The sequence below is a fragment of the Coturnix japonica genome, chromosome 2 (assembly GCF_054131305.1).
Source record: "Coturnix japonica strain WE chromosome 2, WE-NBRP24, whole genome shotgun sequence".
NCBI lineage: Eukaryota > Metazoa > Chordata > Aves > Galliformes > Phasianidae > Coturnix > Coturnix japonica.
In genome coordinates, this window is record NC_140664.1 from 62560042 (window position 1) to 62586250 (window position 26209).

At 41.3% G+C, this 26209-nt stretch overlaps 1 protein-coding gene across 5 annotated transcripts in view; it reads left to right on the plus strand.

The window, feature by feature from the left end:
• ITGA9 (integrin subunit alpha 9) overlaps positions 1 to 26209 on the plus strand; it is a 205811-nt gene that overhangs the window by 8195 nt on the left and 171407 nt on the right. For 4 of the 5 annotated variants that reach the window (XM_085537657.1, XM_085537658.1, XM_085537655.1 and 1 more), the window contains exons 3-11: positions 695 to 801; positions 6130 to 6253; positions 12136 to 12203; positions 15251 to 15380; positions 16880 to 16965; positions 19288 to 19356; positions 22515 to 22652; positions 24729 to 24834; positions 25193 to 25287. In XM_085537657.1, coding sequence (XP_085393783.1) covers positions 695 to 801; positions 6130 to 6253; positions 12136 to 12203; positions 15251 to 15380; positions 16880 to 16965; positions 19288 to 19356; positions 22515 to 22652; positions 24729 to 24834; positions 25193 to 25287 — 923 coding nt within the window. The remainder of the gene's footprint in view (positions 1 to 694; positions 802 to 6129; positions 6254 to 12135; positions 12204 to 15250; positions 15381 to 16879; positions 16966 to 19287; positions 19357 to 22514; positions 22653 to 24728; positions 24835 to 25192; positions 25288 to 26209) is intronic. The other variant, XM_085537656.1, reaches the window with a different exon arrangement.

Consider the following 26209-nt stretch of genomic DNA (forward strand, 5'->3'; position numbering starts at 1 on the left):
TTGACTCTTTTTTCAGACATACTGTCAGAATCAGCCTATTCCTTAAAACTCTGGTCTAAAACTTTCTGCTGGATGGAGAAACTGAAGTCATTAAACATTTCAGTGTTCTTGCTCATGTGATTAGCATTACTGAATTCTCCATCTGTAACTAAAACTATGTTAGTATTGTTTTGTAAATCTTTTCATGTTTGAGTTAAACAGAATTTATTTTTATGAAGCTTACGTAGCTTACAATAGTACTTTGGCTATGTTTCATTTGTCCATCAAATGTAAAGCATCTTTAAAGGGTTCACAAATACTGCCCGTTGGTAGTAAAAATGTAGACCTCATTAAAATAATAATAATAATAAATGCCCCAGATCTCATTTTCCAGGGTAATTTTGCTTTGATTGCATTCTGGAAGCAATTGCAGGTCTATTCCACTAACTTCACTTGGATGGCTTATTCAAGTAAAGCTGTGGGTGTACTGCAGTAGCTGCTGGCTGCTTGGAATTGAGTCTATCCTCTACTATGGATGGTGCCTAGTAACGTTGGGAGCACCACACTGAGAAGTGCTTACTAGAAATAGGAATTGGAATGAAGGGGAAAGGAAAAGTATTGACAGGCAGGTGTTTGATGGCAATCACTTTTCTGTGAGATTTCTTTCTAGATACTTGCATCTCTTTTCCTTGCTGCCATTCTTTTCCTTCCGCAGGTAATTCTCGGGGCATGCTCTGTGGAAAGACGTGTAAAGAAGACAGAGATGATGAATGGATGGGTGTGAGCCTGGCTAGGCAGCCTAAGGCTGGTGGAAGTGTGCTGGTAGGTCCACTTTCCTCTTTGATCTCATTAAAATCATTGCTGCTATCTGACTGTAATGCTAAACGCATCAAAATTGATGTGTTTGGTAGTGACTGATGAAGTCCAGCTTTATGGGCAGCAAATTCTGTAGTCCTTTCCTTCAAGCAGAAGGAAAGTGAGGTCCAGCCAGAAAGTTTTATTTGTAGACAAATGACTTCAAAGCAATCACCTGACTCGTGTCACCTAAGGGCTTCCTTCCAAATCTGGGGGATTAAATCTTCAAACAGAATAAATAGAACTTTGATGGTGAGGTATCTGCTGTTTTGCTCTTTTTGTAGGTTGTCTGTGTTTATGTATGTATTCACTTTCCACAAGCATATGTATTACATATCAGAACTCACTATGAAAAATGTAAGATGAGACTTTGGGGAAATATTTTGTCTTTATGTATATGCATTTTCCATTAATGAGGCGGAATCATTGAAAGTGAAGATGAATTAGTTGTGTGTGGGTGGCCTCGTTGTCTTTGATATGGTTACCATGCAAATAGAAGAGGTCAAGGAGAGCAGATGTGGTCCTTCGGATGTGGAATTTATTTCTGCAGAACATTTCCTGTACTGGGAAAAAATCCTAAGAACGGGACAAATACCTTTTTAAAATATATGGGTATATTATGGTCAACATTTTGCCTGTTTGCATCTGCTGTTGAGTTCCATCTACCCTGAGAACTTGTGAAGGAATGCTAAATGAATAAGAAACTTATTTTGAAATATTGTGCAAAATATGTGGCTGGTAAATTTCAAGCTCATGATGCAGTACCCCTAATAAGAATCTAATTCTAAACACTGCTGTTTTTTGAGTTGGAAATTTGCAGCATGACCCCATCTTTCCAGTGAGGCAGGGAATCATGCTGGTGTGTGAGCACCCATGAGTCTCAAACCTGCTAGCAACAGGAGTCCTTCTCCCCTGACCACCTACTCAGTCAAGTGGAGAAAGCTGCTTAATGTGAAGGCATTTTATTTAGTATGTATTTAGATGCTTTAGTCCTTGCACACTGAGCTTCCATGAGTGCAGTGTGATAGTACAGTGGTATTTTGTCTGATTGTCTCTGCTGGTGCACAGCTTGCCAGTGTTTTAGAGGCTGGCTGGCTTATTACCTTAGTTGAATGTTTTAACTACCTTCGATTGTAGAAGAAAAGGGGAAAAGCAGAATGGGATAAAAAATAAAATACATTACAAATGAGCAGCAGAGCACAAAATGAAGGCATTCCAACTAGAGTAGTAGGTAAGCAATGTATGTTTTCAAGGGATAACCCAATATGTGTACTTAGAAGAAGTCTTTTTGATGACTGGGGAGTCGTGTTCTGATCCAGACAAACCAGCCTCATGCTATGATTTTGTGTTGGAAGTGTGCAAGGTCAGGTTGGATGTGGCTTTGAGCAACCTGATGGAAGGTGTCTCTACCCACAGCAGTGGGGTGTGGAGCTGGATGATCTTTAAAGCACTTTTCCAATGCAAACCATTGCATGGTTCCAAGGCACATAATTCTCGTGGTCTTCTAGTCATTGGCCCAAGCTAGACAAATTCTACTGTCATTTTCAGAAGCTAAGCAAAAGCTGCAGAGGAGAGAAAAGTATATGGAAAAAGCCAGGCAACTGCCAGAGCAAGGGCTGGCTGCTCACTTAAAACAGAACTTTTTAAAGTGAAAAGTTGAGGAACTATCAGGCTATTTAGACCCAGTGTCTTCCCAGCAGTAGGAAAGCTGTGTTCTGAAAGGAGTCCTTACAGCTGCAAGGAGGCTGTGGTGAACTGGGGGTTGGTCTCTTCTCCCATATAACCAGCAACAGGGCTAAGGGGAATGGCTTCAGGTTGTGCCAGGAGAGGTTTAAGTTGGACATTAGGAAAAATGTGTCCAAAAGAGAGGTCAGGTGCTGGAATGGGTCTGCCCAGGGTGGTAGTTGAGAAAGTACTTTCTCAAAAGATTTTGCAAGTGCAATATTTTGGTGCTCAGTAGCCCTGGACCCTTTTATTAGCTTAATAAATATGAGCAGTCACTTTTTAAACCCATGTGAACTCTTTATGCTCTTGATGTCTTACGTTAGAGCATTTAGTTCCACAGTGTAATTATGGATTGTAGTTGCTCCTTTTGCTTTGAAATTGTCTAATGGCTTAGATTTGTCTTATCAGTTTTCCCCCTAATCAGATTACCCTTCTTCGGATGGAAATAGCAACTTCAGTGGAAAGAGGAAGGTTAGGCAGTGTGCATGAGGCTTGGCTAGTGTTAGGTAACGTGGATTGCGTCTGAGCCCATTATGTGCCAGGATATTACTGAAACAGTTTCAAACTGATAATGAAGACTTAAAAAAATGAACAACTAAGAGTATCTAAAAAAATAAACTTCAGGTTTGCAGTTTAGTGGTTTCCTGTCCTGGGCTATACTCAGTCAATATTTGTGTTAATCAAAGTGCTACAATAATACAGCTGAGATTGTTGGCTCTTCCCAAACTGAAATGGGAAAATTCTTTCTTTTGCTTTTGTTGGGAGAGGAGCTGAGGACAGTGCATTATGATTTGGAGATAAGCCAACATGCTTTAATCTTATTCTTTGGAAATACCTGCCACATCTGTTGTTACTCTGCTTTTTATCATGTGTTTCCATTTTTCACTTTAAGCAGCTGACTTACTGGCACATTTAGTGATAAGCTTGCAGCAGGAAGGGCTGAGGGAGGGGAGCCCATCGCTGTGCCAAAGCCTTCATAGTGAAGAGCAAACTAGAAGTAGTCTGACAGTGGTACATTTTAAAAGTCCCTTGTCTGGGCTCTTAACTTTAGGATTCAGCCCCTGAAGTGACGTCTTGGTCTTGTGTTCCTTTTTCTATGATGCAAAGCCTATGGCTGGCATTCAGTCTTCAAGGAAGCAAAAAACATTTGCTGTTCTGAAGTGATCTATCTGTTATATCACAGTGATGCTATGTCTGCTAACATTAGAGGACCTCCGCATGCTTGGTCCAGGAAGATTTTATTTTGCCTCAGGTGTTTCCTTTCTCCTGTGTTCCACATCAAATTTGAGTGACTCATCTCTGTTCCCAAAACCTTTTTTGGACAGGTACCACCAGAGGAAGGTTTTAGCTGCTTTTCATTGTGTATCATCTTAACTCATCAATGCTGAGAAGTGGAGGGATCATGCGTTGTAATCTAAGCAAATAATTTTGCAACTGCGGACGAGTTTTGCCATGGCGGAGAGACAAATGTGCTACTTGCCTAACTGCAGAGAAGTGAATTATAGGGGTGAGAGGGAGAGGAGGTACGGAACTCCATTCAGTTGGGGAAAATACCAAATTCTGCAGCTGTGGTCTGGGGGAGAGTGGAGAGAGCCATCAGCAGAGTCAGGTTTGCCAGTGGTTAATTGTGTTATGCTTCAGTATGCACAGGACTGAAGGTATGGAGAAGTTTTCATTACTGAAAACAAAAACACAGAAAATATCTCAAAAGATAAAAATAAAAACACACAAACAAAAATTAAACAACCCCCCACCCAAAAAACAAATCAAAACAACACAATCAAACAAAAATACCCAAACACATTACAAAGACTCATCCACAGTCTTACCTTGATTTTTGAGTGTACTTTTTCTGTCTTTTTGAGGCTCTTTTTCTGTTTTTTTTTTTTCTTCTCCTTATATTATTCTATCTTTCTTGGCCTCTGCACTTTGCTCCAGCTTGCTCCTGCTGCTTGTGATCAAATGCTGCTGCTCACCCTGTCTCTCTGTCATTTGTGCTCCATTGGGAGAGATTAGTAGGTAAATTTATGCAAGCCTTTGACACTTCAAAAGATAAAATGTCAGGGGAATTTGCAATATCATCGTGCTATATTTATCTTTCCATAGTTTTAAATATATATATATATATATTCTTTATCATTTTTCACTTGAGTTAGTATCCAGAGTTTATGTTGACTTAACTCCAACTTTAATGGTATGTGTCTTTATGGTACTGTCTTCAGAAAGAACATGCCTGTACATATTTGTGCTCATGGTACTGATCAGTCATAAGAGAAACTATTTCCTTGTTACCCAGAGAATGAACATTACTTCTGGTGCTGCTGAATTTTGAATGAGTGGTGCATGGGGAATTAAAGTCATAAGCTGAGTCCCTGAAGCTGTTCTCTGCTGGGCTGCTGGCATGCATTTGACTGTCAAGCCAAGTGCACTGTAAGCATGCCCTTTATGATTGGTGGCAATCTGTCGATTATTGTCTTTTTAATTTGTCATAGAATCAATAAAATCATTTCGACTGAAAGGGACTCAAAGGTCTTATAGTTCAACTCTCTTACAACGAAAAGGAACAACTAGACCAAACTAGACCAAAATGCTCAAAGCCCTGTCCAGCCTGACCTTGAATGGCTCCAAGGGCAGGGCAACCACCACATCTGTGGGCAGCCTGTTCCAGTGCCTCACTGCTCTTATTGTAAAAAAAAAACAACAAAACTTATTCATTGTATCCAATCTAAATCTATCCTCTTCTATTTTGAAACTCGTTTTCCTCTTGTCCTATCACAACAGACCCTGCTAAAAAGTCTGTCCCCTTATTTCCTGTTGCTCTGCATTAGATGTTGAAAGGCTACTATCATATTTCCCTGGAGACTTTTCTTCGCCAAGCTAAACAGCTCCAGCTCTCAGCCTGTCCTTGTAGGGGAGATGTTCCATCCCTTAAATTGTTACTGTGGCCCTAATTTTTGCTAATATTGAGATGTTTCTATAGGCAACATGAACAGCTCTGAGGTGCTGAGGCAGGAAGGTGGTGTAGAATGAGGAGAAGAAGGGGTACCATCTGGGGATGATAGGGTAAAGCATGGGAGTTGTGAAGGTGGTTGTTGCAGGCCTCTCTGAGTTTGCAAGACTGGTGCAGAGTTTCCAGGAAAAGTTGAAAGCATGTTAAGGAGGTGATGCGTAGCAGAGAGCTTGTTTCTGTGCTCATGAGACCAAGCCTTCAATGATACAAATCAATGCATCTACACTAATGTTCCCAGCTTTAACCAGCTGGGGAAATGGCTTACCATGTGCATAAGTTCAAAGCCCTTGCTATTTTACATCTCGTTTCTTTTTATTCTGATTAATCCTTGTGTATAAGGAAACTTGTGGCTTGTCTGGCAGCAATGCAGCATTGTTTTTGGAGCAAGCTAGCTTCTGGGAAGGTGTGAACCAGTGTGTCGCGATGTGGCATTGATCCTGAGCACTGTGTCCTAGTGAGGCTGGTTTAACCTTTATTGATCTTACTCGACACACTCTGCCTTACTTGGAGGGCTCTCCTGCAGCTCTTGGTCAGTAATACGTGTGGTATGATCTGTTTAGGCCTGTGCGCACCGCTGGAAAAACATCTACTACGAGACAGAATACATTCTGCCCCATGGCTTCTGCAACATAATTCCCCCCAACCTTCAGCCCACTGGGAGGAAGCTCCTGCCCTGCTATGAAGGTAAGGGTGGAGGGGTGGGAGCGGGGCATGCCTCTGTCTCCGGTCTCTTGTTTTGTAGCTTTTGTGTTTTCCCTTGGTTTCCATGACCATCCACTTTAGCTCTCACTGCCGATATTATTTTTAGTTTATTTTTCTCCCTGTAACATACAGTCTTGAGGCGTACCTGGGACGGATCCACTTCAGGTTCTGTAAAGCATTTGGATGTTCCAAAGGTCTGGATTTAGAGGGGCATGGCAAAAAAAAAAAAAAAAAAAAGGGCTCCAAAACCCTGAACAATGGGCCTCTGTCCTTGTTTTCATTGTAAATCCCAGGTGTCAACATCATAATTTTCCAGTTTTCTGATACATTTGAAATTTTGGTATCATGTTTCCTTTCATTAAGACTTCAGAAGACAGCATCACCTCAGCCAAAGGAAATTACCTAAACCAGAGGTGTAGGTATGCTGTTAGGAAGAAGATAATTGATCTCATAAGGTTTCTCAGCCCCCACAGAGGCAGCAGGGAAAACACTGTATTGGATTTCTCCTTCCTGTCCAGGGCATCATCCTTTAGAATGCCTTTATGAGCCTGTAGAAGTGCAGGATCTAGAGGCCAAGGTGCAGCATGGTCTGATATGTGCAAAACCTCTGATTTTATTTATTTGTTTTCACTGCAAATCAATGAGATTTTTGTCTTGAATATATATGTCTAGTTGGAAGCAGCACACAGCTGAGTAATTTCAGGGCTGATAAACTTGTTATACACGTTATTTGAAATGTGAGAGATTTTGAGTCTCTTGAACTAGCCACTCCAGCTGGTCTGTGACAGAGTACAAGTGAACTGTGTAAGCCTTCCTGTTGTGAGTGCTGTCCCGTTGTGTTTGTTCTTTTTATTTCATTCCCGTCAGCGAAACTGAACTTGTGCTTCACAGTGAGGTAATTTGGTTCAAATAGTCTGATATGGGCTGTGGTGATCAACACACATGCGTGGGGACGCTGCCAGGGCTTCCTCCGAGCCTTTGTCATCACTCTGATGTTTGCTTTAAAAACTGCTTGTCTGAAGCCATTGCAGGGAGGTGGTTTCTGGAGGAGACAAACTGCTTGTGTTTTTCTGTGCGTCATGTCTTGAGAGTAAAGCGGCTGCTAATCTGACAGGATATTTGCCAGGAATTGCTAGAGAATAGAAGTGTGTGGGCCTAGCGTATGCAAAGCAGCCAGTGGAAAATTGGCAGGGCTGGTGCAGTACAATGTTGGCTTAGCTTCAGTTCATGCTAGAATGAAAATTGGAGTTTTGGGACTGGTTTATCCCTCTTCCCCCCCATCTGCCAATGTCAGACGTGAAATTGTGAAGTGTTGCAAGGGATGGCTGCGCTTGTTTGCTCCTGGAACTTTTAGGTTTCAATGAAACAAGCCTGATCTCCAGTGTGCGTGATAGCCATGTTACAGCACACAGATGGGTTCATTGTTTGAGATCAGCCATGATCCACTCATCTTGCAGCAATCCTTAGCTTTCTAGAAGGAGAAAAAGCTCACTTTCTCTGACACTATGGATTAAGAGAAGCAGACTGAGGGGGAGATGCTGTGGGTTTCGTAGGAATAATAAATGCAGTGAGTAATGCTTCCAAAGGGCCTTTAATGCTGAAGCCTTGTAATTGGTGCATCTAGGGTGATAAACCTAGTGAGAAGCTAACGTGGCTGTCCGATCCACAACTAGAACTGGCTCTTGCCAACTGGCAAAGTGTGCAGGCCAGCTGAGTGCACATCAGTTGCCATGCATTTGTGTGTGCGCACCTCAAGAAGGATTATTAGCTTGTGTAACAGAAGTCTTGTGCCAGACAGGGAGAGGAATCTGACCACTGGACAGGCATCCTTAATGCATGCAGTATGTTTTCCTTCCATATTAAACAGGCTGTGTAACTAAAGACAAAGAGGAAATGGAAGTTTCCTGACTGGGTGGTAATGGTGCAATAATGCAGTGGTCTCAATTCATCTTGTCCAGTTTACCTGAAATGGCTGACAGAAGTCTGGAAGCTATTGATTACTAATGAGAACAGCAGCAAGCCTCATAGTTAAATGCAGTCTTTCTGAGTAGGAGCTAATCTGATTTATATGAACTGGATGTCCTTTGAGGTATAGCAGCGGTGGGGAACCATGGTCTTCCAAGCAGGGTTTTTACTTGTTTACTTTTTTTCCATAGCTGTGTCTTCATTGTCCTGATGCATTCAGTTTGCAATGAAGAAGGGTGGCTGCTTGCAGGGTGAGAAGCAGCCCAGCTGTATAGGGAGATCTGGGATGGTTTCTTAGTCCTGTGGTAGGAGCTAGTGATGGAAGCAGGGAAAGCTGATGGGCCTTGTGGTTAGTAAATAAGGGGAACAGCACATCGTTGCATGCCTGCCCTCCAAAGGGATGAGCAAGTTTGCCTACAGGGTCCAGACCACACTTGGTTTTCTAGGAGGCATCAAAATATCGTTGTGGTGTGGTACAAACCCAATACCATAATGCTAGGTCAAAGAAAATTACTGCTTTTTCTTCCCAGAGTAGTAAAACATAGAAAGGTGGGGAAAAAGAGGCTCTCAGTTTAAATGACAGTGTATTTCAATTGTTCATTTTAATTCTATCTGTGAAGATGGTAGATGAAAGATTTTATTGCACAGAGAAGCTCGTGAAGTTTGCTTCTAGACTTGGATTTGCTCAGAGAAGAGGCATTTATCTTCATAGTCATCACACATCACAGCTCATCCTTTTTGTGGATTATTTTGTCCAAATACTTAGTCAGCCTTACTGCTTTCGTAAACTAAAATCATCTTGGCTATAAAACACTACCCTCCCTTTTTTCCTTTTCCCCCCTTTTAAAGCAGTTACTCAAAATCACAGAGGCAACCGTGTCTCTCAGGCTCAGCCTCATGTTAGTGTTTTGCTATCAACCATTGCCACAGCAGTTAATGTAGTGGCTTGTGGTCTGCATAATCAAGGATGTTCAATGGCCTGTGAGCAGATGTGAGAACAATAAAGTAGCATAAAAACAAAGGATTTGTTCATGGCAGCAGTTATTGCTTGCAGCTACATGGAAACTACCGAGTTCACTGCATTCAGTATTTAAGCCCCATGCAAATATTGCTATTCAGGTGTGCAGAAGCTGAGTGCAGATGCAGTATTTGCGCGGTTTCCTGCTGGCTGGTGGCTTTAATGAATGAATGATGGTGTGAGTGACAAATATCACAACTGTGATGCCACTGGGGTAGGGGGGAGGTAGAAGCATTTCTTGTTTTTTATGCTCTTTGGGCTCATCCACTGATTGGGAAGGGCAGGCTGGCTCTATGAGGGCTCTGAAGTCTGAGGGGCTGGGATATGGTTATCCAGGATGTGGGGAGCTGTTCTGGACTGTGACCCTGATGGTGTGAGTGAGAAGGAGACCTGCTTGTGGGGAGAGTCATGATCAGTTGACAGTGAGGTAGGATGAGGAGAGGAGTGGGTTTTCTGCTGGAAGGATTATGCCAGAGTCTAAGAGCATGGTGTCTAACCAGACCAGGCTACTGTCTCTCTGGGAAGGACTGCCATTGTTGGCATACTCTTGAAATGTGATTTTGGTCTCTGCTCAGTGGAATTTCAAATGCTCAAATAGCCTTAATATGTGATGTGCTTGATATCCCGTGCAAACTGTCGTTAAGTTCTATAAGACCAAGTGCTGGGTTCTGCTCTTTGGCCATGGTTATATCCAAATTCAGCATTCACTTGAAATGCTGCAGTCCCTGTCTGCTATCTGCTGTTACAGTCACAGTATAACTAGTTATTTAAGCAAAATCTATGGCCATTAGTTTGAGCAGATACTGGCATCATAAGTGCCTTAAAAACAGAACACCACAGATAACCATGAAAACCATGAAGAAAAACATGCTATCTTTTAAGTATGAGCCTCTGTGGACAACCATTTAAAGCATCAAACCGTTCCCATTCATTATGCATTATTGCAGCCAGTCACCATTCAGTTCATTTGAAAGCAAACTGTTTTTTCATTCCCTGACAATGAAAACAATAACGTGTGTTTTTCTATTGTTTTTTCTATGCATGTCATCTAATATGTATGTTGCTGATAAAAATCAACTGTGTTGTGTTCTGTGATGTAGGGGTGTTGGTTTTCACGTTACTCCCAGATCTGAATTTGGTTGCTTTTTAAAAGTAGGAAATAGTATACTATAGTAAAACGATGCTAATGTGTTCAATAAACTTTTTGACATGATAGGAGTAGCAGTTTAATTTTTGTTCGCATGTTGTTTTATGAGAAGGAAAACTTTATCTCAAGAAATGAAGTAACCTCACATGTTTGTTGCACACAACTGGATAAAACTCTGGGCTTACCCACCAACCTTGAATAGTTGTGTTGTTGTGTGGTTGAAGCTGTTGCCATTTCTTCTGTTGTCTTCCTGTAGTTTTACATTCCCTTGGTTTGTATTTCCAGCTAAATTCAAAGGACAGCTTATGTGAGCTGGGCCACTTACCACAAGCATTTGCAGAGAAAGCCTTTCTGTTGGCTTGAGTTACATGGGGCTATGGTTTGGAGGATGTTCAGGGCTTATATATGGCCGAATTCCAGTTTCGGAGGGAGTTGCAGTGGTGTTTGAAGCTTTTGTTGTACTATGGAGGGTGTGATGTAAGGCACTACCTGGGTGCTGTGTAATCAAAGCTTGGTCATACAGTTGAGGAAGGATGGACTGGGAAAAAGTGTTGCAAAGCCTGTTTGTAAAAGGAGAAATATGAAAAAAAAAAATAAATTGAAAAATAAAAATCCCAAGAAAGAAGTTTTATTTCTTTCACCCTGTGTTGAGCCATTCCATGCAATTATTATTTGCTTGAGAGGTACTATAGTAATTTCCCCCTTTTGTTTTAAAACAAATTTGATTAATTCATTGATTGAAGGAGATTCACAAAGAAGCTGTGAGCCAAGCCTGATACTGTTTTTGTAGGGAAATACATCAGTCAGTTGGACTTAGCTGCAGTGGCTGGTTGCGGCCTAGAGCTCTGCACTTGCCAAAGGTGCATGCCCAGTTAGGGGGATGCCTCCTGGCTGCCAGGGCTAGGGCTGAGCTTGGTTTACCAGCAGCTGGGAGATACCACAGCTTCAATGTGCATTCAGGAAGAGGCAGGATCTGTTTCATGCCTCGACATGTCAGGTAGAAGAAAAATATCATGGTTGGAAGTGAGAGTGCCTGACTTGGGCAAATGCAGAGCTTTGCTTGTTGCATTGCATCCCATGCAGGGCTGGAAACCCAGCCATAAGAAAAGCATAGCCTTCAGGATACTCAGGCAGTATTTTTCAGCAGTTGCCAAAGGGAGAAACCTCATACCCTCATCAGTCTTAATTACAACCATTCATGTCTACAAACAAGTATTCTTTTCAGTTGGAGTGTGTCTGTCTTAGTAAGAAACTATGGGCAGCCAGCAATCCTGATCCTTGGTGCTGTCTGAACAGCCAAGAGAAAGAAAGCATGGTGAACTCATTTATGATGCTCTGTGGGCATGCTGCTGCAATTCCTGCTATGAAAGGTGTGTGTTTGGGGACATGGCTGCTCTGGCAGTCCCTGCATCTGCCTGGGGCAGCTGTGCTGTGCGTTCGGGCCTGCCAGGGTGAGCCCCTGCTCTGCATGTGCTATCCTGCTGTGCTTCCCTGAGTGCCTGTGCAACTTCTGCACATCCCTGAGAATCTGAGATTCCTGCAGTTTTGTTGTTGTCTCCCTTACTCCAGTGTCCCAAAGCATCCCTCCGCCAGTGATAATTGTGGGGTACCCCAGTCTGTGTGTAGGGTGGTACAGAAGCTCAGGTGGGACATGCCCGCTTTGCAGAGGTGGAGTAGCATCCTTGTTGCCTGCATGACCACAACTGACAACGTTTCTTTCCTTCTTTTGCCCAGAGTATAAGAAGAAGTACGGGGAGGAGCATGGCTCATGCCAGGCGGGGATCGCAGGCTTCTTCACTGAGGTGAGCAGAAGTACTGGGAGGGAGTAATTAGGTTTGTGAGTGGGCTCTCCTGACATGTGTGCCCAGGGAAGCAAGCCTTCAAATGCAGCCATCCTACAAACCTAATCACAGTAACACAACAAACACTCTTGCCTCCATGCTGTCTATCTACTTGTCCATCCTGTACTTCATAATGTAGCTGAATTCATCTTGACAGGTCTGGGAACAAGCATGAATAAATAAACTCTGAAAGTTAACCTCAGGGAGTATTTTTGCTATGTCCATTTCAAAACCTACACCAAAATATTTCTGTGTCTAATGCTAACTATTTTCTTTCATTGGTAACCTAAAACAATTTTTCCCTAAAAGGTTTGTTTGAATATGCGTGCATGTGGCTGTGTGCATCTAAAGGTAGTAGAACACTGGAACAGGCTGCCTGCCCAGAGAGGTTGTGGGGTCTCTTCTCTGGAGACATTCAAAACCAGCCTGGACACATTCCTGTATGACCTAATCTTGGTGTTCCTACTCCAGCAGGGGATTGGTCTAGATGATCTTTCAAGGTCCCTTCCAATCCCTGACACTCTGTGATCTGTATGAATATATAAACATTTGCACGCACACATATACATATAAGGTAGGATTTTTTTTTTTTTTTTTTTTTCCAGTTATGGTTCAGTTCTTCATTTCAAAAAGGTGGTTTAAAAAAAGAGTAAATAGCATCCAGAGCTGTTATAAATACTGAATTGTATTCTTTGCCAGACAGCAGACTTATTGACCATATTTTAGTTAAGGCAAAGATGAATTTATTCCCTTATGTATGTGGTGAAGTTTTTTGAAGTGTTTCAAGGTTTAAAAAACACACAACTATTCTAGTGCATGTCAGGCTCCTTGTTGCTGTCATGTCCAGTATACGCTCACTCCTAACTATACATGTGCCTGGGTTTTAGAGCTTGTTGTCCAAGCTGATACAGCCAAAGTAACAATGTTCTCACTGCTCTGGCAAGAGCTGATGTCCGAGTAAACCGGAACGGCAGGTGCTGGTGCTGCAGTGGCACTGCCTGATAACTTGATGCTCAACAGCAGCAGCTGTTTCCTGGCTTCTCTGTTCTCTCTATCCTGCTGCTGTTCCCAAGCTTTAAACCCTTCCTTACTCCCCTAGTTCAAAAGATAGCTTTGAACTTTCATTGCCTGGGGCCTTGTGGTGGCTCCAGTGCTTCCAGATTGAGCAGGAAATGCAGATAAATTACTTTTTGGGTCAAAGAAGCAAGCTGCTACCATATTTTCAGTGCTCCTGATGGTCAGTGATCCCTTGACCTCTAGGACACAGCTGCTCCCAAGGATAGAGGCTGTGGCTGAGCATATCTTGCACTTTGGCTGAGTATGTGGTCCCATCCTGTAGGTTTCTTAGGAAATTCTCTTTCTTAACATCCCTGAAACAGCAGCTACTCAGTCCAGAATCTGGGGCATGGAATTGATTTGCCACAAGTCCATCCGTGGTTTTTGTTGAAGGGAACAGTCAAGCACAGCAGCTGCCTTCAGTCTTCTCTGAGGCTTTCTTAAGCTTAGTGTTCTTCAGGCTTTGCTGAATACCCTTTGTTGTGGGTATTTAAAGCCACATCTGCTGATCTCCAGGAGTGGAGCTTTGCTGTAGGGTTGCTGGATGCTTTGGTACCAGAAGACACCCTGCATCTTCATCTCCTCCCTTCATTTTTAGTTTTGCTAAATAAAATTATTTGGTAGTCAATAATGTCTGTGTGTTTTTTTTTGTTTTTTTTTTTTTAGATCGAAGTTATAATTCACAAAACCAAAAATAGTTGTCCTGCCCCTTTAAACAATGAGATTCCCTCTTTAACTATAACATAGCAAATAAATAAATACATTTCATGTCTTAATTTTGTCACACACTGGTGTTTCATGCTAATCATTTGCCCTAGAAAAGAGGGGAAAGATACCATTTTGCCAGCAGTAAGATGGTGATCTTCAGTAACTAAAAGCCAGTTTGTAAAAGAATATATATATCCATCCAATTTTTGCTTTCAAATTGTTGTGACAAAAAATAGCAAAGAAGTCCCTGGAGTGGAGTTCGCGTACCTATCTAGGTTTCCATGTGTGAAAAACAGAACAAGAAGCTTTTCTTACACATTTGAAACTGGGGAAAGAAACAGAAAGGCTTTTCCTTCTCATCACCTTCTCATCATTGACCTCTTCTAAATAAACAGAAAAATGTGGATGTTTCTATTTGTTACAGCCTGAGCCTTAGCAAGGTGAATTTATGTTGTTTTCCAAGTGTTTGGGGAGAACCTTTTTATATACTTAATATATTAGTGTTACACACACTCTCCTTCAGTGGGAAAGAGCTCTGAAGGTTGAATGTTCAGGAGGTAGTAAAGTTCAGTTTGGATGAACTTGAACGGGTAGGCGTTGAACTGTAAACACTGTTTGCAACCAGTTAATTTTCTTTAGAGATGTCTCTTTCTCACAGTGGGCTGATTAAAAAGCCCTGCTCCTTCTCTTCCTGGACTAACACAGCCAAAATACCAACTGTTGCTCTGTGTTTTTCATCATTCCTTGTTGTTCAGCCAGCAGTTTCACAGTGTAGGATTCAACTTGAGCTCACCTTATTTTGCTTTTCTCACCTTCTCTTTTGCAACTACTGTTTAGGTATCTGCAGTGTCACCATTGCACCTTCTCTAGTCTTGCTTAAGAGTAGTCTGAGTGGAGCTGGAATGTCAGCAGATGGATAAGTGATTTTGTGTTAGCAGGGGCAAGTTTGATGGTTAGTAATTACCTTTTATTGACGTTGCAAAGCAACTGAGCAAAAGTAAGCTAAAGAAAAGGGAGTCTTAATGTCTCCTGAACATGCGCAGTGGCCTCCACGTTTGAAAAGAAAGATATTATACATGCTTGCAGAATGCATGTTCTTATAGATGTGCTTATAATGGGGTGTTTTATGTTAATGTCTTGTACTCTTCTCTGTTATTGCATAAAGCGGAAATTTCTGTCTAGTTTTGATTATTGCTTATTTTTTCCATTGTTCCTTTCCCATCCTTCTGTTTTTCCTGCTACAGGAGCTGGTCATCATGGGTGCACCAGGATCTTATTACTGGACAGGAACAGTCAAAGTACTGAATCTCACTGACAACACGTATTACAAGCTGAATGACGATGCTGTGATAGCCAGGCGTTACACATACCTTGGTAAGCAGCTCCCTGTGCTTGCTGTGAGAGTGGATTAGCTGAGCAACACAATTCAGAGCTTTGATGCTGTAAAGTGTGAAAGGAAAAATATATTAGTTGAAGTGTTACCTGCCTGGAAGGAAACATAATCTAGGAAACGGCTGGGGTAGTCCCTTTTTGACAGACGAACAAATGAAAAAGCTTAGAGTCTTTGCTGTAATGTTTTTAATATAGAAAATGGACTGATAAGCATATTGATTGTTAGTGTGCCTCCTGCGTTTGTCTTTTTGCCCCATGATGGAAGAATTATGTCCTTGGTTAGGTTGTGTGTATGCTTATGCTTACTTTAATGTGGCTGTAAAACACAGTTACAAAAGGTATGTTGCTGAGATAAATTTATTTGAACAAAAACGTTGCCATGTAAGTAACTCACTGGAGGAAGAATTGACTGTAGATTCGAGTATATCTTCAGTGTGAACTCAGTTGGTTTTGCTTGCTCTAAAAAATAGCTGATGTCCCAAACACAATTAAATACATACTTAAAAGCCCTTGCTTCCACCATATCCCTAGCACTGTTGAGACTCAGGAGACATTTCAGTCAATGGTTTGATGTTTGCACTGACCTCTCTTTTTCCCCTTTAACGCTTTAAAAAAAGTACCACTTAGAAGGTGCTGCTTGGAGATAACTAAATGAGGAGAATAAGCACACATTTAAGGACATGCATAGGCTATGCCACTGGTAGACATGAATTATAATGTTTACAATGCGGACAAGAGCCTCATAATTTACAGTAGAAGATCAAGTCGAATGCAAGACAACCTTAGAAGGAATGTACTTCACTCTTCTTTGGCTATTATATATCATTTTAATTTAACAGATAAGATAAAATCTTTGTTCTCCTGTCAAATATGCTCTTTGATCTGTCCTCCCTTTCCTATTCTTACATAAACAGAAATCTTTTTAAGCCATTAACTTCTCTGACTTTTTGTCTACTGTCCTTTGCTCTCCTCTCCACCAGAAAGGCGTGTATGTGATTTTCCTGACTTTTTCTGGGCAATCATTTTAACTAAAGGAGAAGACTTCTGTCTGGCTGATGTGGGACTGTCTCTCTCTGCTGTGATGCTTCCCTGCAATGATGTGCTCCCCTTGTTCTGTTTCCTCTGTCTACATGCTTCTGTTTTATTGCCTTCCTTTTGAGACACAGTTTTCAAACTGTTCTCTGCAACTGTTCTGCATGCACTTCTGTAGGTTTTTTGCTGGCTATACATACCTACGTCTTTTTTATTTCTGTTGACTTTTGTAAGAGTACTGGAGGCATGTACTGCTATTTCCTATTGCTTTGTGCTCTGGAACTGAATATTGGTGTATCCTGAACAAAATGTTTTTGTAATCCCGTGAGGATGTAGCAGTGAAACCTGATGAGGACACTCTAGATGGCTCACTTATTCTTTAGACTTTTTTCCTTTTGTGCTTTTTCTTTCTTTTTTAACGTATGTCCATTTTCTTCTCTCCCACTCAGGATATGCGGTGACAGCAGGCCATTTCTCTCAGCCAACTACCACGGATGTTGTGGGAGGAGCTCCCCAGGATGGAGGCATCGGAAAGGTGTGCCTTTTTGTCCCAACAATAGTATGGTCAGATTAAACTGGGCAAACAGGGTGGTATTGGAACAGTTCCCATGTGACAGAGAAGCCAAGAAATTTTTGTCTACAGAGTAGCTTTGGAACACTGTTCAAGGAGGAGGCAGTTTGATGAAGTCAGCAAATTTTCTCCACCTGTCCCCTCGGATGCTTAACATTCCTCCTCCTTCCCTTTCTCTCCCAGTCAATCCCTTCAAATAGTTATGTTAATGAGATGCTGGCACCATTTCTTTTGCACCACTTGTGTTTAGGATTTCTAATGCATAGTCATCACTTAAACCTTGCTCAGAAATGAGAAAACTTGGAAGGGTCTTTGTTCTCTTCTTGCTTTCTTCATACATTTGACAGTGTTATGCATGTGAACTGGTTCCATATTTTCTTTAGGATAGCACCTATAATAGCATGAAATGCCATTTAATAGCCTTTTTGATGCCTCTTTAGTAGGTTAGTGTGTTGGTTTCTGCCAGTTGTATTCAGAAATCTTGGTGACAGGCTCCTGAGAAACAAAAAATAAAAAGGTTTTCCTGTAGGTATATGCATGTACAATCTCAGAGATGTAAGCATGTGAATGGTCAGGTGGTGCTGTGCCTTCAGTTCCTGTACAGGACACCTGGCTGCTGTAGGGAGCAGGGTGAGGTTGTGCTGGGACACCATTAACATTTGAACCAAAGGTGGAGGAGAAGGAAAGGGAAAGGGAGGGAGGGATGCAAAGGATCCACTTTCCCCACTCTTTCTTTAAAGTCTTTTGGGAGCTTACTTGCCACCATGTGCTTCAGCAGAAATGTCCAGTCTTTCCATCTTCTTTCCTCTTCTGTTCCATAGGGGCATCACCAATAGCTGAGTTGTAACAGTAAGAAGTGGGAGGTGTCCATTTGCAGGAACACTATCCATTGGCTTAGACAGATTGTTTTTGGCAGTAATAGTGTCCTGAGAGTAGCAGAAAAACAGGGAAAATTAAATAAAAGTAGAGGTTGAACTTGGTACATACACCTTCTGTTATGCCCAGGACACAGGGGATATAGTAGATGTTAGGTTACTATTGAGAAGGTGTTCACAGGAAAGCTGTAGTTTCCTCATCTGGGTTTTTTTTTGCAACAGCTCCAAAGCATTTTCCTTCCAGTTTCACTGGAAAAACAGATTTAAGTTCTGTACAAGGAAGAGGATAAAAACCCAACTACTGACATGTGATCCATGAGGAAGCAGCTGGCTCTGTAGGTTAACAACTGTTGCTCTGGTTGCATGGGATAAGGGTAGCAGGAGCAAATGATGAGGGAGGCAGTATGAGATGTTAAATAAAGAACATTATACTGAGCAGTCCTGTTGTTCTTTCTCTTTAATGAGCTAATCCTTGCCGCTTTCCTGAGAGAAAGTGATTGCCATTGTCACACCCTTTCCATTGAGGAGGAAGCCAAGGCATTTACTAGGATGGAGTCATTTCCCAAATGGTACTGGGAGTGTCATTAGTAAAACTGGGCTTGGAATTATGATACCTGGCACCATGTACTTGCTGCTAAACTTGCTGCTGCGAAAACTGGGGAGTCCTTTATATCTAGAGCAACAGTAAATGCATGCTGCTTTCTCAGTTGAGAATGGCTTTGAACTCTCCTGTCTCACCACTCATTAATAACTCACCACATATTCAAATTATGTCAAGTGCTTGGCTCTGTTGCATGGCCTTGGAAGTAAGAAATTCTCTATCCTACAGATATCCTATGGACCTGCTGGGAAACAGCCTGTCCACTGCTGGAGAAATCTCAAGCACTGAATAAGCCAGCCTTTCTGCTAAAGGGAATCCCTTCCTATAAGCCATGTACTCTAGGTCTTAATTTTTTTGGTAGAAGATTTAAGATTGGACTTCTATTAATACACTTTTATCCCTAAAAGTTCCTGTTTAAGCAGTTTCTTCTATGGAAATTAGCAATAAGTGGAATGTGCTTGAGAACCTTTGTGATTTACAGATCTTTTCAGGCAGAAGCAGTACAAATGCAGTGAGTGGTCCTACTGGGATTTCTACTCTTACACTGTGAAGTTTGCAATGATGTACGTGCAGGCACTTGTGCCAGAGAATGGACAGGGGAAGAGGAACAGCCTTATGCCGTCTCAGCACTTTGTCCTGCTCCTTCCCTAGTAGCCTCCAAATGTATCTTGTTTGTGACATGGAGTGTTCTTCTGTGGGGTGCTTTTAAATACTCACATGTGAACATACACTAAGAAAGCGTAAGTGGCGTGTACCATTATGTGCTTGTATTTTAGTATTGGTTAACCTTTTTCTTCTTTCACTTTTCAGGTTTATATTTTCAGAACAGACAGACGATCAGGCTCTTTAGTAAAAATCTTTCAGGCTTCAGGCAAAAAGGTGAGCTTTTATATTAGTATGTTATTATGTGAGGGTGAAGGATGGGGAAATGATGGCAGGATCATCTCAGAGCATCACTTTCTATTCACTGCTTCACGAGTTTTCAAGCAAATGCTGTTTCTCCTTATCCTTTCCAAACATGTAAGTCTGTACTGACCAAGTGTATTCCCTTTTTAGTGTAATGGTGGTGACTACAATGTCTGTTCAGTGACCACGGGACTGAAGTCAGGTGTCTTGCTGAAAATTTTAATTGTGGTTTCCTTTCGCCTCACACAAATATAGTGCAACATAGCACACAAATTCTGCTTTAGCTTTCTGAGGCGTGGCAGAGCCCATTGGGAGAGATTTCCTCTGACTGGATGTTACTGGTGGATTTGGATAGCTTGGAGCTTGGTTTATTGCACAAAGCCACACACTGGTCTTCTCTGCCCCTGCGAGACATGGCAGTGACATGAGAATTATGCTGTTGTGTGGAGGAGCAGTTTCATTGCTTCAGAGAGCCATTGATTTTTCCCCTATCTGCCATTAATCAGTCCTGAGTGTTTCTATTAGTATTAGTGTCTTAGAGCTGATCTCTGCTCTTCCTTAGAAATGTAGTGAACGTTAATGAGATCCATCTCCCCTGTGCGGTGTTGTGTTTGAGTAGGAAACAGCCTGCACTCTTCCCTGGGTGTTTGTTGGAGATGTGTCACATGGAGAATGAAGCAGATAGTATGTCTAGCTATAGGTAAAAACAAATAAGTTGGTTTATTTGGGAATAATATATTGAGGACAAGAAACGCTTTACCTGGAGTTGTCTGTATTCTCCTGGGATGAGAGGAAGTACAGAAGAAAAAGATTGCTGGTGGTGTCTTGCTCTAGAAAGACCTTCCAGAAAGATCTCAAGCATTTAACTATATCAAGATGGAAATATTAGCATGTCTGATTTTGTTTTTTTCCCCCACTGAAACACTTCTGCAGTCTTCAAAAGCATGTCTGGAATGGGTAAAATCTGCAAGGCTGTGTGGGTGGATGCTGAAACTTGTATTTAAGAGCTGGAGAAATTTGTCTTTCTCTACACTGTGGCAGAACTGCCAGCATCATGAAAGGAAAAGCCCTCCCAGTTCATTGAGGGCATCTCCTGTGTTTGATTGCTTCCTGTTCATTTCTATCCCTGTTAACTTTTAAATGTCCCTAAGGATCTGCTCCTGGAGAACTATTCCTCAGCCAAACAAACAGAGCTATCAGGATGTTTCTAGGTCTCAGCCAAAACTTTTCTTTTGGAGTTTAATGGTATTATCCTTAACTTATCAAGTATTTACATCCTTCAAGAACTTCTAGGCTGTCATCACCTTATTCCCCAGCAGTCTGTTTTCTACAAATTCTGTAAAATCAAGAGGAAAATTGTGTTTTAAGAGAAGCCCATCTTAAATCACCTTTCCTCTGTTTTGTGACTGAGGTATAACCAGCCTAGCACTGAGCACTGAGCACTGAGCAATGCTCTGTCCTTCCCAGTTGTGTGAAAGTTCATTGTTCTGGCATTCCTGTTGGACAGACTTCAACAGTGGGCAGTTTCTTCAGTTTCCCTTTTTTTTGCCTTTCTTTTTCCTGTGGGAAGCTGATCAGGGAAATCAGATGCAGAGAGGAAGAAAGAAAAGGCAGTGTCTTGTTACAAGATGTTAAGTGTACAAACGTCAGGTTCTCACAGCGCTGTGAACTCACCCACATTGCAGATGTACCACATTTCAGTTAAGTAAATAATAGCCTTCCCCTGAAAACTGTCTAAATACGTAGTGAAATGTTTTTCATAAGTTTCACTCCTTATCCATGAGAAATTTGTTTAAAAACCTTAGTGGATTTAAAAAAATAAATAAAAAATCCACAAGGGAACTTAAGCTACAAAATAACTGGAATCAAATTATGTTTGAGGTCTGACCTTAAACCCACACAAACATGGAAATCTGAGTTACAAACTGAAACTCTATCCTTAACTCACCCCCATTATAGATGTGTATCAGCTTTTAAATCTTACAGACTGTAAGGAGTAGAGTTGCTTCTGCCCATCTCCTGTTGTGCCTGGTAGCTTTGGCTTATGCCTCAGAAACTATCAGATGTGAAGGCTATGGGGTTAGGGTTCTGCAGTGAGGAACATGGGAACATAAAAGAGCTGCATTATTTTTAAGTAATTATTTTTGTAACCTCAATTTTCCCTGTTGTGTTAACAGCTCTCAAGTTCAAATATGAAGTGATATCTTTTAATTTTTCCTTCAGAGGTTGTTTTTAATTTAGTGACAGTTATTTAGCTGATCTCAAAGAGTATGCCTCATGGTACCTTAGCAGAAGTGGATGAAATAAGAACAGAATATCATTGCTTTTGGTTTCCATTTTGTGTGCTTTTAAATTGGTGCTGGTTGGAAGATTGTTAGCACTTCGTATTCACCTGTATCCAAAATGATGTAATGAAATTAATTAATTTCTTAAACTTAAGCAAATTAGTTTTATCAAGCAAGAATAATTAGAGATGGAAAGTGACTTGTTTTCTCTGTATCAACTGAAAACTTTTTAATGACAGTTTATTGACCACGTCAGCTCATCTGTCTGTATGTGAGAGAAAAGACTATAAGCAAAACCCACAGCCAGTGCTGCTAACCAAAGGTGGCTGATCTAAGTATAGCACGGGGAAATATTCCACAAATGAGTGGTAATATCAGAAGCCACTTTTAATTGGTCTTTCCCCTCTTTTCCTTAGGCTACTGTCAGAAGATTTGTTGGGTAAGAAGTTCAGCTCTTTTGGAAGTCTAGTACTAGGTGTGAGTGATTACTAGTAAGGTCTTTATTTAGGAAACATGCTGGTTGCAAGCATTTGACCAGTGAAAGCTAGGCTAGGAAGGCCTAGGTGTCTCACTTAAACACGTGCCAGGGTAAAGAAACTAAGTATACCTATATTTTTCTGATAGAGTGTGCAAGATGATGCGCTCTTACAGTACAGTGTTAAATTCTTGCCTGTTATTCCTTAAGTATCTCTTAGGCTTTCTCTGTAGGAGTATTTGTGAGTGATAAAGCAGCAGGTCGTCATTTGAAATTAAAATTAAAAAAAGAAACAAAAAACATGCCTAAATGATTTCCTCCTGTGTGTGGGCAGATACTGAATGCTTTGTTGTGACTCGGCTTGGTTACAGATGGGCTCTTACTTTGGCTCCTCCTTATGTGCAGTTGATCTGAATTCTGATGGGTTGTCAGACCTGCTGGTCGGAGCACCTATGTTTTCTGAGATCAGAGATGAGGGTCAAGTCACAGTCTATATCAACAGAGGAAACGTGAGTATTCCTGGGAATTACTTGGTAAGGGATTTTATGGGTGTGGGTCTGGGCAGGGTAAAATTAATGTCCCCTCCAGCTCTGCATGCTGAAACTCGATGTCTGTAACATGCAGTCATGGAAAACTCATATGGTATCATGGTTTCCCAGAGACCAGCCCACATTCATCGCAGAGTTGTGAATCTTTCAAGGAGGTCTGGGAGAGTTTCTGGTTTTATGTTGAAACTTTGCGGCACTTGTGGCTGTACGTTATTTCAGTGCCAAAACCAAGTAAGGTCAGCTGCTTTGACTGAGTTTTACTTTGTGTTTTGGGTGGTCGCTGGGACCTACAAGTGGGAACAAAAAAGGCTGGGATTTAGGATTCCTTGTGTGAGGAGAGCAGAGACTGAATTCATGTTATCTTCACACTGTGGCCTGCGGTTTGAAGGTCTTATCAGCTGATACTGTTGGACTTCTCGTGTGCCAACAACAGTTTTAGAAATGTCTGAACTTTCTTCTGTCACCAAAGCAACGTCATTATTATGTTCTATTTATAGGAAAATAATGAATGTTCACTTACTGCACAAGTAATAATCAAGTCCAAAACCTGCTTTCTCAGAGGGGGAGTTGTTACATACTAAAACTAAACTGATTTGTGATTTGCTTCAACAGAATTTTAACAACTCTAGAGTTTGTTTGTGCAAGACACATTAGTCACCACAAGTCTTATAGGAAGAATTGGAGCATCTTGACAGTTGTGTCTGATGTAATTTTATTTTCTGCTAGTGCTTTTCCTTTAAGTGGGTTTTACCTTTTCAGTTTGATCCCCAGGTTGTCCATATTGCAAAATGGCTGCTAGATAATTCATCAGAATAAGTCCATAATGCTTAATACCTAATATTTTTTGCTTACAGTGAGAGCATACATTGATTAAGTTTATAAAATATAAAAGTTAAATAATAAAACTCCTTCATCAAGAACTACTTGAAGGAGTAGAGGTTTGCAGAACTACGGACTTTTGTTTGGGATGTGCTCATTAAAGCTTGCAGTTTCATTCTGCAGGCACCAGTGGTTAAGAGGTCATTGCAGTGAATCAGAGGGAACTGCATTATAGTACAAGCATGCATAGTGATGCTGGGTATAGCATACTTAAATTTTTCCCTTACGAGGACTGCAGAGAAATGAGTTGCACATATAGGCCTAAATGTCTCTTCTCTTGTGTTTCAATTTCATTATGTGGGATTTTCTTAAAGTCAGCAACTCCCTGCAGCCAAGAAAAAGATTTTATTACATGTTCCAGTGGGCAGTTTACCCTCATTCACAAAGGAAGCAAAAACAAAACAAAACAAAAACCAACAACCCTTGAGGTGGATACAGAGTTGGATTGTGTAACTAAGTTTTGTTTTCTTGTGGAAATGTTCCTTTCCCCTTGAGGGAGGACTGTGAAAAAATGAGGCTTATGTATGTGACCAGAAAATGGGTGGGCCAGAAATACCAGATCCATATAAGGCTTCTCATGGCATATGAGTACAAAGCTGATTTATTCTGATGTTTCCTCTGTCTCTTTATTTCATTAAAGCTTTTTTCCTTGTTCTTCATTTCAGAAAGCTTTTTGGGGAGTTTATTTTAATCCTTCCATCCAATTCTTGAAAAATTTTCAAATCCAGTTGCCCAAGTGTACTCTGCTTAAGGAAGAATTCTCTTTAATTCACTGAGGTTTAGCTGTGTAAACCTGGACTGAGGTTTTTATTCCTTAGATGTAGTCTGCCAGTGGAGCAAAATCTCAGCTGTTATATTTTAGGCGTCTGAAATCTTCGTGAGCTCAAAAGCCCCGTGACTGCATTTAGTCATATCACTTAGACATATCATTTAGTTAATTTAGCATTTTGTTTTTATCTTATCATTTGTGTGCTCTCTGTTGTGTTTTTGTTTGTTTGTTTGTTTGTTTTATTATTAATCCTTTCAATTTTTAGCACTCAGCTGATCTACACTGAAAGGGGACGCCTTGGCAATGAGAGTGATAGTCATCCCACAGCTTTGCCCCATTGCTTCCTGTGGTGGCATTCATCTGAGCCTGCTTTATTTCCTATTTTTTAGGGTGTGCTGGATGAGCAGCTTGTCCTGGATGGTGATGGGGCCTACAACGCACACTTTGGGGAGAGCATTGCCGCCCTTGGTGATATTGATGATGATGGGTTCCCAGGTTGGTGCCTTTTCCCGAGAGATGCCAGTGGTCATGTCACTGAGCTCCTCCTTGGGCTCAAGCTGAGAACAAGATGCTTGCATAGGATTTGCCTGCTGAAGTCCTTGGCATCTGTTTATACTTGATAACAATAGATGAGAGTGAAGCGTTGGTGCTGGTGCCTTTCTTTTGGCAGCACATTGTAAGGGCTGAAGGCTGACCTGCTCTCTGTACTCCTGAATTTATTTCTTCCAGGCTACTCAGGGCAAGCTGTTCCATTAAGGCTAATCTTGTGCTGCTGCAGGTTGTCATCGCAAGAGGTGGGGGTATTCTCCCTTTGCATGGAGATGGGATGTTTATCATCTGAACTGTTTTACAGATGTTGCCATTGGGGCACCTCAGGAGGATAACTACATAGGAGCAGTGTATATTTATCATGGGGATGCCAACGGGATTGTACCTCAGTACTCAATGGTACGTGACACCTGATGTCTTTTACAATATCTGTCTGAAACCTTTTTCCTGGGAAAATTAGCTGTCCTTGGGGGTCACTTTATAGGTTGCCTCATGCAATTCAAGCTCTGCATTCTTTTCTCAGTCCTAGTTTGAAGCTAGCTTCTCCCAAGATTTGTCTACATTTATGCTGTAAGGTAAAATAATGTTAGTCAGGAGATATTTTTCACTGTAATTTGTTACAGTCTTCCTTCTCTTAGCTTTCTGCTTAAAGCAGATGAAGTCTTGGGATTTCAGTGTCAGTTTTTGGAAGTAATGCTACTGTTTAAAGTGCAAATTTTGCAGAGATCAAGCATATACGAATGATGGAGTGGTCAGTGAGAGTCAGGAGGTTGTGCTTTCTCCCCACAAAGACAGATTTTGCGAGAAGGAAGAGGACCTAAGTTTTCTTATGTTCTCCCCCAAATTGCCTTTACAGAGCTTGTTGACCAATAGTGGCTACCTTTCTGGCCACTATTAGGAAGTTAAAACTAGTCTGGGATATACTATAGTGTCTTTTGCAGAGGCAACACAGTACAATTCAGCTACTGTAGCCAGACAGCAGAGAAGATAAATTCTATGCTTACACTACCCAGTGTGTTCCTTTGTCTCTGTCTAGCATGTTGGTTTTTTTTTTGTTTGTTTGTTTTTTTCCCAGAGCTAAATCTTCCTTTCCTTTGTCCATGTGTTTGAAGTTCTGGCTGTTTTGTTTTCTTGCTGGGTGGGAACCTCCACAATAAATCAGTTTAAGCCGAATTAAAAGAATTTAGTGGTTATGTTGGAGGCTTTTCTAACAGACCATCGAAGTGCAGTCCTTCTTCCTTTTAGCATGTGTATGTCAGGCATTGCTTTTTCAAAAAGGAAGTTGAATGCTTCTTTATGGATACTTATAAAATGCACTAAT